Source organism: Rhinopithecus roxellana, chromosome 14, assembly GCF_007565055.1.
Source record: "Rhinopithecus roxellana isolate Shanxi Qingling chromosome 14, ASM756505v1, whole genome shotgun sequence".
Lineage (NCBI taxonomy): Eukaryota > Metazoa > Chordata > Mammalia > Primates > Cercopithecidae > Rhinopithecus > Rhinopithecus roxellana.
In genome coordinates this window covers 83,662,447-83,680,146 of record NC_044562.1, presented here as the reverse complement: position 1 = coordinate 83,680,146, position 17,700 = coordinate 83,662,447, and the positions used below count along the sequence as shown (strand labels likewise).

At 38.2% G+C, this 17,700-nt stretch overlaps 1 protein-coding gene and 1 pseudogene across 6 annotated transcripts in view; one reads left to right on the top strand and one right to left on the bottom strand.

Moving 5' to 3' along the window:
- Window positions 1–17,700, bottom strand: part of COBLL1 (cordon-bleu WH2 repeat protein like 1) — a 161,711-nt gene that overhangs the window by 14,090 nt on the left and 129,921 nt on the right. For 4 of the 6 annotated variants that reach the window (XM_010365314.2, XM_030916708.1, XM_030916710.1 and 1 more), the window contains 5 exons: window positions 6,568–6,721; window positions 6,050–6,124; window positions 4,711–4,830; window positions 1,984–2,218; window positions 855–949 (listed from right to left, as the gene is read on the bottom strand). In XM_010365314.2, the coding sequence (XP_010363616.2) occupies window positions 855–949; window positions 1,984–2,218; window positions 4,711–4,830; window positions 6,050–6,124; window positions 6,568–6,721 (679 nt within the window). The remainder of the gene's footprint in view (window positions 1–854; window positions 950–1,983; window positions 2,219–4,710; window positions 4,831–6,049; window positions 6,125–6,567; window positions 6,722–17,700) is intronic. The other 2 variants (XM_010365316.2, XM_010365317.2) reach the window with 1 other exon arrangement.
- On the top strand, window positions 13,980–15,257 carry LOC104663922 (annotated as a pseudogene).

The following is a 17,700-nucleotide window of genomic DNA, read 5'->3' as shown; positions in this document are numbered from 1 at the left end:
CTTCCTTCTTAACCCCTTAAAACACCATTGTGTATTCCTTGAATTTTCTATTTGCGTAGGATTGTTTTTCTGAAATTCAATACTAAGTACATACTTTATGAGTATCTCAGTATTCTGCTAGGTGCCATGAGTAGTGCAAAAATATCAAATGTAATTTCTCCGATCCAAGACTACCCAATTCAGTTGAGGAATCGTAAATATAGAACTACAAAGCTCCCAATAATCAAGTAAAAGAAATGAAATATGATTTGGATAAAAATTGAATGGGTAAAATAGATGAAAAATTATTTTTCAGGCAAAGACAACATGAATATATGCCTTATGATATAGAAATGAGCAAATGACATCATGAGAAAACATAAGTTGTGTTGATTTGAGGATGGGAACTGGGAAACAGTGGTAAATAAGGTTATATTATTAGATGATTTGGGCCTTGAAAAATCAGGCAGAAAAGTTTCATCCAAGGAAGTTAGATGGAAAAAAAGAGAAACAGATCACAGCTAGATGCACAGAGGAAACATTTTTAAGATCCAAAGTCTAAATTAGATAATTTCTATGTTTTAACAACAAAAGTAGTACACATGGTAGTTAAGGGCACACTCGAGAGCAATACTGCCCCAGTTTAAATCCTAGGTTCACCATTACCATAGTAGTTGTGAGACCTAAGGTGAGTTATTTAATACCTCTGTGGCACACAAAATGGGAATAAAAATAATAGTACCCATAATATCCGTAAATGAGGTAGGTATTAAGTGAGTTACAGGAGATTAAATGAGTTAATATATATAAAGTGTTAAGAATTGTCCTTGGCATATAATAAAAGAAAATGCTGGCTATTAATTTATATAACTCACCATTCTCTTGGTTTGGGCCCAACAACTTCAAGTTTCTTATACTGTCAACTACCTTCTTTTCATTGCTTGTATCATATACTACACTGTGTGGTTCTCTGGAAGATATAACATTGTATGTTATATGTTGATACTATTGAAACACACACACACACACACACACACACACACACACACACACACGCACAATGAGAAAATAGGCAATAATTTCCAAAGACAGGTGGACTAAAACCATCATTTATTTCTGCCAAACCTCGGAAATTTAAAGCAGAGAAAAAATATAACTGAGAAGAAATGCTGCTATGACACATTAGCTTTCATATGGTGGTCCCATTAAAAAGAAAGAAGCTTGGTAAAATAGACACTTTTCCAAAACAGTGGCTTTATTTGGTTATTATCAGTTATTTGCCTTTTAAAGAAGAAGGAAATTAAATGAAACATTTTAGTTTTGCATCTGGCAAGGTCAACTACATAAATCAGAATGTAGATTGACCTCACTGATCTTTTTTTCCCTTTGGTGATAGAACAGTTTAATAAGGAGACAATCTCATGCAAATTATAATAAACCTCTGACATATATGGTTTATTTTGCTTGGTTGATTTCATCTTTATTCATGTTGTTGCATTTCAAACCTAAATGGACTAGACTATAGCTGTCCATTTCTAGAATCAAGCGGAAAATATATTCTCTGTTTCATAAAGTTGACTGCAAAGATAATACTCATGATTTAACATCATACTCTAATATGCAGAATTGTTTTCACATACCAGTGAAAATCCTCCAGGAATACTTTGTAAAAATTGAAAATTAAATATTACATTTAGGTCACATAGGTAACAGGCAAAATACACACACAAAGAAAAACTTTCAGTTTTGAATCACACAAATTAACTATTTCTCATGGTTTATCTGACACAGGGATATTAGAACTGTCACATTTGATTTTCTTTGAACATAATTACATGCAAATAAGTACTTCATTAATAAACATTCTTATAATAATGGTAAAAGGGATAAAGTCAAAACCAAAGGGCTGACTATATTTATGTTTAAAATATCAGATCTATATTTCAGAACACTAATATTAATTAAACAAACTGCCACCAACACCCCAGCACAGAGACTACTTACTGTCCATCTGTGCTTCTAGTTTCTTGTTTTTCTTCCATGGAGTTTTGTGAGAACTCTCCACTATCATTGCCAAGGGCTGAGTCGGGATCATTTTTCAGTGTATTTATTATATCAGTAGATACAAAAGGAATATCTTGTGACTTCAGAGAAATATTTTCAGCTTCAACTTTAGGCACTTCACTCAGTTCTTCTTTTTCATCTATCTCTTCAAGGCTATAATCAGAGCTTATTCCAGCTACAAAGAAATGCAGACATAATCCTAAATATTAATTTGCCTCATTCATCCTATGCAATTCTGGCAAGGAAGGAATTTTGAAAAATAATAATTAGTTGGACTCTTTTAAGTCCTGCTTCAAAAATAATAGTGAAATTCTTTCTCCTGGTGAGTAGTCACGTTAACATAAAACCAGATTATCTCAGACTTATAATTCTCAAAACAATTTGCTATCAATCTAGGTTTCATTCATGGTAGAGACAAGAGGTTATTTAATCTCATAAACTTCAAGTTAAATATTTCATTTAAGAAATATCTTTCAATTGAATGTTTTTTATACTCATCCAACAACTCAATAGTGCAAATTAAAGGCAAATTAATAATTTTAAAAGTGAAAACAAAAAGCACATGAGATTTTTGTATTGTCTACAAGGGCACTCATAAAATTTGACTCAATAGTTATTAATACCAACTATACTCGAGAATTACCTGAGCTCCCTTTAAAAATACTGAGGCTAAGAAAATGTGGCACATATACACCATGGAATACTATGCAGCCATAAAAAAGGATGAGTTTGCGTCCTTTGTAGGGACATGGATGCAGCTGGAAACCATCATTCTTAGCAAACTATCACAAGAAGAGAAAACCAAACACCGCATGTTCTCACTCATAGGTGGGAACTGAACAATGAGATCACTTGGACTCGGGAAGGGGAACATCACGCACTGGGGCCTATCATGGGGAGGGGGGAGGGGGGAGGAGGGAGGGATTGCATTGGGGAGTTATACATGATATAAATGATGAATTGATGGGTGCTGACGAGTTGATGGGTGCAGCACACCAACATGGCATAAGTATACATATGTAACAAACCTGCACGTTATGCACATGTACCCTAGAACTTAAAGTATAATAAAAAAATTTAAAAAAATAAAAAAACAATAAAAAAAATAAAAAAAAAATAAAAATACTGAGGCTTATACCCTACTCCACAAAATCAGAATCTCTGATGGGTGGGGCAAGGGACTTTTAAAACTATTTAGATGATTCTACTATGCAACCTGAGTTAAAAGCCACTGACCTAGATGCTTAATTTTTAAAAATACAAACAGAGCAAGTATCAGACAATGAAAATTAAGTTTTATTCCTATCCAGTTTGATTCTCAGAGGCAACTCACTTTAACCATTTTTCCTGTATGTCCTGAGAAAGTGTAATATACATACATAGGCTGATAACTATACTCACATGTTCCCCTTTGTTAGTTTATTTAATATAAATGGAAGCATACTGTAGCCACCTAGCTTTTTTCTCCACTTACAATACCTTAAATATTATCCATATTAATATATATGTGTATACATAAATATTTTCAATAGCTGTGGTTAATATTTCATTGTATAAAAAAAATGTATTTTATCACCAACAACCAATAGCCAGCAGGGTAAAAGAGAAGAAGGCATCCCGAGCAGTTAATGTTCATGCTTATTGTCAAGATTAGCCGTGGAAGTAAATGGAAGCCAAAGAGTGAGGTTCTGGATTTTTGCTAAATACAATTAAACATTTCCATGTACACCATAGTATCTGAATGAAATTTAATTTTATCCCAAGGCTGGGGGCGTGTCATGGGGGCGGGGTGGGTAGGTGGTATAGCATCCGATTATAGTAATCAGTACATTCAGAAAATTTAATTTTTAACGTAATTCAATAAAGTACTTAAAATATATTTTTAAAATTTTATCTCTAAGTATGTAGACAGAAAAGTGTGCTATTTGTGCTCTTTGAGAAATAAACATGGGAAATTTTAATGGTATTTTTATCGTTAATAAAAATAGATTACTCAATAAAAAATATTTAAAAATTGAGGTTTAAGTGAATTTTCAAATGTACATATTTTGGCAAATGATGCTTTATTATGACGTGAAATAGTCATTATGATGCCAATGTATAATATAATGTGTCTATGATATTTTATCTATGTGTTAAGAATGTATTCATATAATTTGAAAAAACTGTATTGAGAAAAAATGAAAGGCCATGATGGTTTAGATACAAATGTGTTTTTTAATTTTTATTATAAGGTCTTGCTTTGTCACCCAGGCTGGAGTGCAGTGGCATGATCATAGCTCACTGCCGTCTCAAAATTCAGGGCTCAAGCGATCCTCCCACCTCAGGCTCATGAGTAGCTGGGATTGTAAGTGTGAGCCACCAGGCCCAGCCTCAACTGTGTTTTCAAAGTGACCCCTCAGTATATATAAGCCAAATAGAAGAGAAGCTAAAATTCTTCAGAACCACTGATTTTATTTAACTAATCCACTCTGTTGTATTCATCTGTGTGGTTGGGAAAAACAACAAAGTCTAAACCCAGATAAAATTTCAAGTGAAAAGGGGGAAACTTATCTTTCTTTATAAAATATGTTCACACAAGGTTTCAACAGCTAATCAAATTTACAATTGATGATATCTTAATCTGCCTGACACAAAGCACCAGCAAGGAAAGGCCTGACCACCTACATGTCAATGATGTTATGGCTGCCTCAGGTGTTCCAGGGCACTCAAAGACAGAGGTTTCCTCCATCAGTTTGGGCGCAGTGCACTGCTCCTGACTGGAGAGCCCAGGGCCAAAGGAGGTTTCTGCCAAAGAAGTAGAATCTGTAGAAATGGCACTTAGACAACAGAGTTAAGGCAAGCAGAGACCAAGAAGCATTTTGGAAGAAATTAGATTTGTTAGCTCACAATTATCGATGCATTAAACAAGAGGTAAAAGGGGGAAAAATGAAGAAAAACAAATATGAAGCAAAGTTTGAATAGCAAGCACTCCTTTTTATAATGCTTCAGTGACTTCTAATTTCACTCAACAGTTGTAATTGTTATTATTCAATACATTTCCTTTGTGGAAAAAAAATGGGGCCATTTATATTATTCTGAGTAAAAGCTGAGAAAAATCATTACTAGTTATCTGAGAGTAAGATTTAAAATCACAGAGGAGTGAAGAATTCTTATATATATATGTTAAAATTCCAAATTCTTAAATACCACTTAAAGATTAAAGATTCAAGAGTGTTGCTCCTAAATGTTTCCTGTATTTGGAATATACATTATAAAAATCAGGTGAGTTATATTAAGCATTTTTTATACTTACAAAATTATCCCCATGATAAAGTCCTAGTATAATCATATTCTATTTTTGGTATGACATTACTAGTCTATCACATTCATTGATGTCTTATAGTAACTGTAAAGATTAAAACATTGTTATCATACTTCTTATAAAAGCTACTAAGTATATATTATTAAAAACACTAGAAAAGTATTAGAATAAATTATACAACTCGTAATGGAATTTTGTTTGGGAAGAATGCACAAGGAGAGCCATATACTGCAACAGAAAACATTTTCATGGTAACAAATGTTTACCATTAGAGTAGGGTAACTTGTATGTTGAGTTCATACCTAGAACAGTTGCATAAAGAAATTGTGCTTACACTTTCCTGTAAGTTTTCTTCTGCACACACCAAGGTACATTCCTAATTATGGTGTGTCATGACACTTGGGAAGGAGTTAATAAATGTTAACCTGACATTGCATAAGGGAAAGCAGGAGACTACATAGAGAAACTACTCAAGGACAATTCCAGAACTGAAATTTTGATCTCTGCCAGCTTCATACTCTAATTGAGTTGAGGGGCAGAGGGGTGGGGGCAAGAATTCATTTCATAATAACAAAATTTGGGAAATGAGGCCAAAGAATCTGTATCTCTTTCATGTATAAAGCATCGCAAATGGATTCATTTCTCAATTATCATAGAAGTCCTTTTTCAGTAATTACACCATGTGGAATAAGGGCATCATACCTGGGCTGGATAGCTCCTCAGGAGAGTTTGCTTCTGAAGCACTGTCTGGAGGAACTCCATCTACTGGCTGTAAGGCTAAAGGAAAGAAGCAACACAACTTACAAAGTCATATTCACAAATAAAACAATTCCTTAACAGTTTAACTTAGTTATTTTTATATTGTTCAGAAAGCAGTGAGCCTTGCTAGAAGTCATTTTACTATCTAGCTGTAAAACACTAAAATCCACTTAGACTCCCTTTTCTACATACAGCTAATCCTGAAATGGCAGCATCTTTCTGAATAAATTCACGAATTACGACATGTTCACCTCAGGATAATGGAGCTGTATAATTTTGATACTTTATTTGGTGATGTTTCAGATTTTTAAAAGGCAGTTAAGTGAGACTAATCAAGATATATTTTAAAAGCCTAAGTATTATTATTAAAAAAGCGTAACTTACAAACCCATATCTTTCCTACTGTCCGTATTAAACAAAACACAATACAAATGTAATGTTAATGACAAAAACCACATTACCAGTCACGTGACTATTTTCATCACTTTGATGCAGGGGTATTTTGGAGGGTGGGGAAGGTGCTTTTCGCTTTGTCCTTCTCAAAGATGAATTCCCTGCAGATGTGCTGGTGAGCTGCAGTGAGTCTGCCCTCACTCTTCCTGCTTCACAGGGACTCTGGAAAACAAAATGACCAAATAGAATCCTACATTTAGAGATCTGTAGCAAACTTTAGGAAGACACTGAACTTTATGTCAAACACAGAATGTACCCAAATGGAACATAATAGTCATTCCTTAAAAACATTTATGAAGCATCTGTCACACGCAGAAGCTGGGCTATGGGATAGATACGTAAAGAAAAATAAAATATGGCCTTTCTCAAGAAACTTGGGCTAGAATGGGAGACTGCCATGCAAACAACTAACTGTAATGTAGAGGACTCATAAGTAACAGAGTTAAAAACTAACTTTTAAAGAAAAATCTGGAGAAATTAAAAGGAAGGGATGAAAAAGGGAACATTATTTGTACAGTAGCATCTAGCTTGATTAAATCTACCTCTTTACAACTGCAGTGTTTCAGTGAGGAGTACTGCAAAAATCTGCATGTCTACCCAAGGAAAGGTCCTTCAAGGTCACCTACCAGAAACAGCTACCGCTCACACTCCTAGCCCATGACTGTCAGCAGACCCTAAGACATCCTCCCTCAGCAGGGGTCAGTGCCTCCTGACCAATGGCCATGTCATCTTTGCTCTTTCCCTTTACCAAGAATGAATGAATGAATGAATGAATGAATGAATGAATGAATGAATGAATAAATAATTATTTAGAAGAGTTGTTCAGGTGGCTCACACCTGTAATCCCAGCACTTTGGAAGGCCGAGGCGGGCAGACCACCTGAGGTAAAGATTTTGAGACCAGCTGGCCAATGTAGTGAAAGCCCGTCTCTACTAAAAATAAAAAAAAAAATTAGCCAGGTGTGGTGGCATGCGCCTGTAATCCCAGCTACTCGGGAGGCTGAGGCAGGAGAATCGCTTGAATCCCAGAGGCGGAGGTTGCAGTGAGTTGAGATCATGCCATTGCACTCCAGCCTGGGTGACAAGAGTGAAACTCCATCTCGAAAAAATAAATAAAAGAGCTGTTTGCAGTTTGTGTCTCCAATTTCTCTTATCCCACTTGAACACTTTCAACAATACTTTTCCCAGCCTTTGATCCATTAAAATGATTCCTATCAAAGTCACCAAAGACTTTGACTATGAAGAAATCCATGGCCACTTCTCAGAACTCACTTATGCAACCTATTAGCAACATTAAACAAAGCTGACCACCCTCCTAAAATACATTATTTTTCTTCCAGGAGACCACATTTCTTACTCTCCATAGATCCGTACTCTCTGGCTACTCAGTTTTCTGTGTCTGCTTCTTTCCATCTCCTGATCAACACTGGTGTGACCTAGGGCGTGGTCTGTGAACACATTCCATTTAGTATCTCTGCTCCCTCTCCAGAGGATCTCATCTATTCTCTTTAAGTATAATTTGTATGCCGATGAATTCCAAATCCATGTCTCTATCTTGGACCTCTGTTCTGATCTCCCCTTAATGTCTGAAGCCTCTTTAATTTAGCATGTCTAAAACTGAGATCATGATAATTCCTCTTTATCCCTCTGCCGCATCCTAGTCTCACAGCCTTCCCTGTCTTAGTAAAGAACAAGTTATCCTTCCATTCGCCCTCATCTTCTGTCACATCTCACACTGAGTCAACCCTTTTTTCCCTTCCCTTAGAAGATATCCAGCATCCAGCTTAACTGCTACTACACAGTCTGAATCATCATTAGAAAATACCTAATTAGACTCCATCTCCACATTGTTTCCCTATAGTCCTTCAACATAGCAGCAAAAAGAATCTGCTATCTTTAAATAAGATCATAAAAAAGGATCCTATTAAAATGTAAGCCAGATTAGGTAACTGGTTAAAACCCACTAATAGTTCCCTTTATAAGTCCATTAACAACCTGGCATCTAACTCTCTCTGGCCTCCTCCTTTGGTAATGGAGTGGCTCACTCCACTCCAGCCACACTGGCCTCTTTGTTGCTCTTCAAATGTGCTGGCAGAGTTCCTCCATCACAGGGTGGTCATCCTTTACTGCTCCCTGTCCCTGGAATGCTTTTTCTTCTGATAACTCGGTGTCCCTTCATTTTCTTCAGGCCATTTCTCAAATGTCTTTTTTTTTTTTTTTTTTTTTTTTTTTTTTGAGACAGTCTCACTCTGTCACCCAGGCTAGACTGCAGTGGCATGATCTCGGCTCACTGCAGCCTCCATCTCCCAGGTTCAAGTGATTCTCATGCATCAGGCTACTGAGTAGCTGGGATTACAAGCATGCAATATGACGTCCGGCTAATTTTTGTATTTTTAGTACAGACAGGGTTTCACCATGTTGGTCAGGCTGGTCTCAAAGTCCTGACCTCAAGTAATCTGCCTGCCTTGGCCTCCCAAAGTGATGGGATTACAGGCATGAGCTACCATACCCGGTCAAATGTCATCTCTTCAACGAACTCCTGACTCCCAATATTTCTTATCCCTGCTTCCTAGATTTATTTCTATGATCAGCATTTGATTGCTCTCTAACATACTATACAGTTGATTTATTTGCCTTATACATTGTCTGCTCCCACTAGGGTTGACCACAGATGCAGGGATTTTTTTCCCCTATTTTGCTCACTGCTGTTTGTCCAGAACCATGTCTGGCTCACAGAGGTTTCTAAGTAAATACTCCTTGAATGAATAAAAAATGAATGATATGCTGCCATCTTCATTTGTAAATAAAAGACTTTGACTACTCAGACCAGGAGCATGTGTAAAGCCTGGGGCAGTCTAGTCTTACAAGACAACATAGGTACGTCTAACGGAAGTGAACTAATTCATAAGATATTTTTCAGTCTTTATGCCTTGCTACACACCAAGAAAAATTTGGCAAATTTACTATTTTATAATTTTTAAATATATCTGCCAGAGAGAAAGGGAAGCCTGCTCCCAAAGAAAAGGGTTTGAGTTAGCTGTGCTCTTTGCCAACTGTGTTAGGTACTAAAGAGGAAGGCCGGTTACTTCAACAGGGAGAGAAACTGTTAGGTCTACAGTGGCAGGAGCTTCATTGAACAAACCTCTCACAAACCCACTAACTGTGCCTCATAACAGGGGAGTGGGACAAGGTGGCACCAGGGAGGTCTTATCAATAGTTGAAATGTTAACCTTCTTTCCTACTAGTTGGTAAATAGCTGCCTCCAACCCCATCCCATTACTCTGATTCCTCCTCCAAAATTCTTCAGATTTCTCTACAATCCAGCAAGAAAAGAGTTAAATCCTGCCACCCAAACTCAGCTTTTGTTTCAGAGTCACTAAAGTCAATTCTGACTAAATATTATGATCATCCTGACTAGGGTAGGCATGGGGGTGGATTCTCAATCGATGTTTGAAATAATTCAAAACAAGGGCCCGCTGCAACAAAAAGGTAAGAAAGAAATGCAGCAAGGAATTGGCAGTATTTAAATATTTCTTTGAATAGAATATAAAGGTTAAATAGAAATCTTTCTACTGATAATGTCTTTGTGTTCTAAAACCTTCCCCTGATATCTTATAAGAGTAACAAATTTAGGAAACATCAGAAAAAAAGGCCAAAAGTTCTCCCAAAAGAACATGGCCCTTCACTTTAAAAAAATAATTACCTACAAATCAAAAGCAGTAGAAGATGTGATTTTATTTCTTGGAGTTACTTCTGTACAGCCCTATTAAAGCCAAGTTCCACTCCTATGGCAGATCTAGTTTACCAGTAAGAATGCAATAGGTGATCAATAAGTGGCAGCTTAATGCATGAAGCAACAGCAGCATCTGATTTTCCTCCCTAGTTCCCTAGTTTCCTTCCTGTTTCCCGTGTTTCAACTGATTGCTTTCATGAGGTGTATAATAAAAATGTGTTCATCGTTAGGTCACATTCCTTATCATTGTCACTTACTGGTCTTTTCCATGATAAAAGCAGCCATGACATGAATTTCTCAATGAGAGTATCTATTTGGGAGTTAGAGCTCTTATATTTTGGTTATAATAAAGCAGACAGTATAGAATTATAAAAGGGAGGAATATATACAGACTCACAAATTTTTATGAACCTATTCATAACTCAAAGACAGAATAACCACAGACTCATATATTTCATTATTCAGCCTAGAGGTCTTAAAATAAGGTAGCTTTTTGTAAAACAGAGTATTTATATTTTTAGGGATAAAGAATTTAAAATTTGTCAAAACAGACATATTTCAGTTTTATAAATGCTAAATTTTTTTCAACAGCATTTATGAAGATAATTGGGGGAAGTGCATATTGAAAAGACAAAGTCATGGACATCAGGGGAAGCATTTATTTTACAACCCTATTCTGCGACATTCACCACCCTTACCATGTTATGCATGGGTATCATGATGGTAAATGGACATGCATTACTAAAGCTGCAATTTGAATTAAAGCGTCTAAGAAAAAAGACATTGGCTTGGTGCGGTGGCTCATACCTGTAATCCCAGCACTTTGGGAAGCCAAGGCCGGTAGAATATCTGAGGACAGGGATTCAAGACCAGCCTGACTAACATGATGAAACCCCGACTCTACTAAAAACACAGAAATTAGCTGGGTAGAGTGGTGTGTGCCTGTAATCCCAGCTACTTGGGAGGCTGAGGCAGAAGAATCGCTTTAACCTGGGAAGTGGAGCTGCAGTGAGCCAAGATCACGCCACTGCACTCCAGCCTAGGCAACAAGAGTGAAACTCCATCTCAAAATAAATAAACAAATAAATAAATAAAAATAGACATTAGAGGAAAGTGAACATGATTTCACTAATTGATATGAAGTACAATTATGTGGCCTGTCATAACTGGAACTTATGCTGTTAATAATGCTTAAAACTTACTAAAGTTGAGGACAAAATGTAAATTTAACAATTGGTATAAGTTGTGCAAAGGCAAGAGTTTTGAAGAAATAAGAATAGTGAGTTTAGATAATAAGCAACAGATTAATGGACAGAAATGTAAATTTTCTTTTGAAATATAATATTCATATTAGCATTCAAGGAAATAGCTTAACATATATATTTTTGTTGTCTTATAAGATACAGAAGCAAGAGGTTTTTTTAAGACTCTTGGAAAATAATTTCAATTACTTAAGAAATTGCCAAGGAAAGTTAAGATAATAAAAATCAAATGTGGAGTTATTGTGTGTTAACTAAAACATCACTCTTAACACAAAACAGAAGAATAACTGGGATTTGAGAAAGAGATGTTCTATACCTACTAAAAAACCTTCTCTTGGGGAGGTGGGGTGAAAGCCTGCAGGAAAAGAAGGGACATTTAAGTTAGAAGACTCTGATATTTCTAAATAGATTGTAGCCAGGAAAACACATGTATACACTGGGATTTACAGAGAATATACATATCTAACATGCAAGACTGGAGAGGCTCCAAACCTAGGAATGACTAATGCTAAAAGCAGCCTTACTAAACTGCCACAGCATTTAAGTAATATACATCATGAGTTTAGAATGCTAAAAAAGTAAATTAAATTAAAAGGGTGGGAAGACCACTGATAACTAAGCAGCAGCATTCTTTTTTTTTTTTTTTTTTTTTTTGAGACAGAGTTTTGCTCTGTCGCCCAGGCTGGAGTGCAGTGGTGCGATCTCAGCTCACTGCAACCTCTGCCTCCCAGGTTCAAGCAGTTCTCTGCCTCAGCCTCCCGAGTAGCTGGGATTACAGGCACCCACCACCATGCCTGGCTAATTTTTTGTATTTTTAGTAGAGATGTGGTTTCACCATCTTGGCCAGGCTGATCTTGAACTCCTGACCTTGTGATCCACCCGCCTTGTCCTCCCAAAGTGTTGAGATTACAGGCGTGAGCCACTGTGCCTGGCCAGCAGCAGCATTCTTAAGCTGTATTTTCTTCTGTGCACTTCAGGAGTATGCTCCAAATAGTCTCCCAATAGCTCTGCTCTTGCATTCATCAGACCTAAACTACCCACTATTTCTGAATGTGAATTTGTCCAGTTGGAGAGAGGCTTACAGAGAGTTTGCAAGGTAGAAGGCAGCCCATTACAATGATTCCCAAAGAAATGGGTTTTGGAGTCAATACAAGCGATTGAACCAGAAAGCTTGCCATTTATTGTCTCTGTGACTTTCAGTCTCCTCATTCACGAAAAGGAAAAGTAACAGCACCTATGTCAAAAGGGGCTGGGATGCTTAAATGAAATGTTATATGTAAAACACATAGCACAGTGCCTAGCATACAATACATGCTTCATTAACCATCAGCTGATATTATTACATCTAATTTGTCTATTTTAAAGTACATGAAAATGTTCTGCAAATAATGTAAGAATTATAATTATGCAGATGTTGGAGTAAAAAGTATAGGTAAAAAGAGGTATTTACTTTAAGATTGTACTCTCTGGTGACTGCGTTGGTAAGAGTCCTATTGGAATCAGTCTCAGTAATAATTAACCTTAAAGCTCAACAGTGCCCAGCGTTCAGGAACCGATGCTTAGTCTACTGTATAAACATTCACTGTGGGTCTAAAAATCTCCACCTTTAAGTCAACTCAGGTCTCTTCAACATACTTTAAAGGACTTTAATAAAAGTTAAATATTTAACACCACTTTGTCGAATCAGTGAATTCATGGATGTGTATTACAGTACATACATTTGAAATGTCTCATAAGCAAATTCAATGTGAAAAATTAAAGAACTATTTATAACTGTCTTCAGCTTTTACTACCAACAAACCTTTTCTTTGTTCAAATTATGACCACATTTTAAAAAGTGGTAGACATTAAAATTTATTAAGTCTAAAGGCTTTACAAAATGAGAAAACACACAGGTTTCTACTTACTAGGGGAAACTGCTTTGGTTAATCATTAGCGATGTTCAATTATTTACTTTAGTTAGAGTCACTGATAAGTCTGCTTGCCATTAATGAAAACTGCACTTCTAACAGGAATGCACATCACCAAATTTTATGGTCTGTAAAAAGGAAAATACCACAAGGAGAAACAGAATCTACTAATGAAAGTGGTAAGGTCAGGTTGAAAACCATGCCAGATTGTTAATCCCCCAGAATTCACACCCAGATCAGAATTCTGATTCAAAATTGAACTACATTTAGCTGAAGAAAATAGAATAAAATGGCATTCAAGAGATTTACTGAATACCTGCTCTGTACTAGTCATTAGATCACTTATTAATCATAGTTGAATTATAAAATGTGGGTCACTGAAGTCGAAGTATCCTGGATTAAAGAGTTAAATGAAAAGGGAGTGCTCCACGCGGCGACGGGGCCGAGTTCACCAGTGGCCGAGACAGTAGTCAAAGGCCCAGCACGTCCTGGGTGCCGTGGTGCGGGCAGTGAACGCGCGCCGCGCCAGATGTCCCCACGCCGGGCGCCAGAACTGTACCGGGCTCCATTGGCGTCCTACGCACTTCAGGTCGTCCTACGCACTTCAGGTCGACCCCAGCACTGGGCTGCTCATCGCTGTGGGTGGAGGAGGCGCCGCCAAGGCAGGCATAAAGAATGACATGCACTTTCTGCAGCTAGAACAGATTAATGGGCGCTTGAGTGCCTCCTTGCTCCACTCCCATGACACGGGTCACCATGAACTTGGCACTGGCTGGTGACATCCTTGCTGCAGGGCAGTATGCCCACTGTCAGCTCCTGCGCTTCCAGGTCCATCAACAGAAGGGCAACAAGGCAAAGAAGGCAGGTTCCAAGGAGCAGGGGCCTCGACAAAGGAAGAGAGCAGCCCCAGCAGAGAAGAAATGTGGGGCGGAAACCCAGCACGAGGGGCTGGAACTCAGGGTAGAGAATTTGCAGGCAGTGCAGACAGACTTCAGCTCTGATCCACTGCAGAAAGTTGTGTGCTTCAACCACGATAACACCCTGCTTGCCACTGGAGGGACAAATGGCTACGTTTGTGTCCAGAAGGTACCAGGGCTGGAGAAGGTTCTGGAGTTCAAAGCCCATGAAAGGGAGATTGAAGACCTGGCTTTAGGGCCTGATGTCAAGTTGGTAACCATGGGACAGGACCTTAAGGCCTCTGTGTGGCAGAAGGATCAGCTGGTGACACAGCTGCACTGGCAAGAGAATGGACCCACCTTTTCCAGCACACCTTACCATTATCAGGCCTGCAGGTTTGGGCAGGTTCCAGACCAGCCTGCTGGGCTGTGACTCTTCACAGTGCAAATTCCCCACAAGAGCCTGCGCCAGCCCGCTCCCTGCTACCTCACAGCCTGGGATGGCTCCAACTTCTTGCCCCTTCGGACCAAGTCCTATGGCCATGAAGTCATCTCCTGCCTCAATGTCAGTGAGTCTGGCACCTTCCTGGGCCTGGGCACGGTCACTGGCTCTGTTGCCATCTACATAGCTTTCTCTCTCCAGTGCCTCTACTACATGAGGGAGGCCCATGGCATTGTGGTGACAGATGTGGCCTTTCTACCTGAGAAGGGTCGTGGTCCAGAGCTCCTTGGGTCCCATGAAACCGCCCTGTTCTCTGTGGCTATGGACAGTCATTGCCAGCTGCATCTGTTGCCTTCATTGCAGAGTGTTCCTGTGAGGCTCCTGCTCCTGCTGTGTGTCAGGCTTACTGTTGTGACCGTCCTGCTGCTCCAGAGTGTCTTTCCAGGTTTTCTTTAGCTTCCCTGCTTCCTGGGAATTAGGAGCCTGGACACTGCCATCTACAGAGCAGAGCGGAGGCCTGGACGCCCTTTGTTCACTCCATTCGGGTCCACAGCTGAGGTTACCTCTGATAAGATGAATGGGCACTGCCTGCCCTTCTAGTGAAAAGGCTTGGTTGTGGCCCTGCGTGACTCTGGGTGCCAGGAACCCTGCTTTCATCATCTGTGGATCCATCCAGAACAGCAGTGTCTGAAGCCCAGGCCATACTCCCTGCCTCCTGCCTTCTGTCTACTAGAGGCTTGAGAGTTGAGTTTGTCCTTTCTCTAGAAACATGTGAAGATGCCCAAGAGCCTGGAGGCACTGCTGTCCTTCCTGCAGAAACAGTTTCTCCTCCTCCCCTCACAGCCTTGTGGCCAGTTCCTCTTCACATGAAGCCCCTGGCATTTGCTGGGGAAGGGACTGGTCTGGTACTTGCTGTTAGGGCAGGAAGGGGCAAAAGGAAGACTTGGGTAGTAATCTGGGGATTCAGATGGGTAGCACTAAGCCAGCCAGCCTAAAGATGCAATAAGTTCCTAGATAGTCTACCCTAGCCTCGAGGAAAGGGAAAATGAACCTCAGCCACTAGGAAAAGTTGATATTTAACAAACAAGGAAAGAGTGAACTGAGACCCCCCTCCCCCCCAAAAAAAGAGTTAAATGAAAGAATACACACGGAAAATAAAAACACTCAATTAGGGGATAGAAACATAGAAGCCCAACTTCAATAATGTAGTTAAATGTTTCTAATAGAATCTGTTGGTTCTGTTTATAATATGATTTTCACAGGTGGAAAAGGATGGGGTTAGTGGAGAGAATGTAAACAATCCCTTGAAATTGTCTGAAAATTCATGTTTTCTTTTTCAAGGGACAGACTCATATTATTCTTCTCCAACCTGGACATTCCCAATAAACGCTATTAAATAGTATAAAATATCTTATAAATTGACATTAATTTATGATATTTGCTATTGTGTCCAATAACTGAACTTTTCATATATCTGAAGGTCAAGTTTTGACTCTTAACTCTTCACGGAAGAATGCAAAAACAATTTTACAACTTAGACAAGCAAGCCAATTTTAAATGTCATTATTATACATATTATTGTTACACTATAATAAATGTAATTTAGAAGTACGAGGTCATGTATTGAATTTGCAAAATAAGCTGTTTTTATCACAATCAAATCAATTTTTTGGTTGATGTGATAAAACTAGCTCAATCTCACAAGACACGAATAATGTATATAATGATGAGGAAAAAAAAAATCAGTAAATCCCAAATAAAAGTTGCCTCATAGAAGTTTTGGTGTCCATTATTATATGTGTGTCATTTTACACCTGTATATACATAATAAACATAGATACACACACACACGTGCATGCAAATTTTGGCTTGCATTGTGTGAAAGCATACATGCCAGTTTCTTCGTTATATTATTGTGATTTGTAAAAATAAAAGGTTATCTTTTGGTGGGGTGGGGGGTGTTTATTTCTGATATCCTGTATCTCCCTGTTCTACACCCTCTTTGGATGGCACTTCCTCCCCACTCCTGAAAATCTAGAGTTTATACATTCTAGTTTTTTATTCTCTATATAAACCTGTTTTAAGATTCTTCACTGATGGCATAGGAAATCTTAGCCTGCCTAGGTTTTGTAGATTAAGAAAAGTCATATAACATCAAAGTGAAGGGGTATAAAGAATAGAGGTGGTATGTCAGATCTCAGACAACTGTAATAACGAGAGGAGAAACAGGACAGCAGTACCAGGGTCTGGAGCTCTTACATCTACACTAGGCCAGCTATCACTATGTGGACAATTTTAATGCTGCTCCTACCAATCTGTTGAAATAAATACTATGAGAGGAAGCAATGAGGTTACAGCTAGGTTCACTTATATGTGATCTAAATACCACCACCAACAGCAACTTGTCACTTTTTGGTTACTAAAATTAAACCCATTTAGGGGATTCTGAGTGGCCAAGCTTGCCACTAGATTTCTCTTAAAGTCATCTACTTTAAAACTCATCATTAGTCAATGGTAACATTTGTATCCCATGGTTAACAAACTCCTTAACCTAAGCATGTCTTCATCAATCATCAAGTCTTCTACTTCTTTTTAGTAATGCAATACTTATGCAATTGTGTTAACTTTTGTGTTACAGTCAGGAGTTTGGGAAGAAAGATGTCAGTCAATGTTTTATTTTGTTATTGTACTTTAAGTTTCCGAAATCCTCAGAGGAGTAATGCCAGGATTAGACACCATGATCTCGTTAATGTCGATCAAACCAAAACAAGCACATTCATCTGTTAGAGGCCAATTTTAAAAAAATAGCAAAATAGCATAATTTTGTAATACTAGAGTTGGAAGAGACTTTGGGAAATTTAATTACACAACCTTATTCTACAGAGGAGAAAACTAAGTC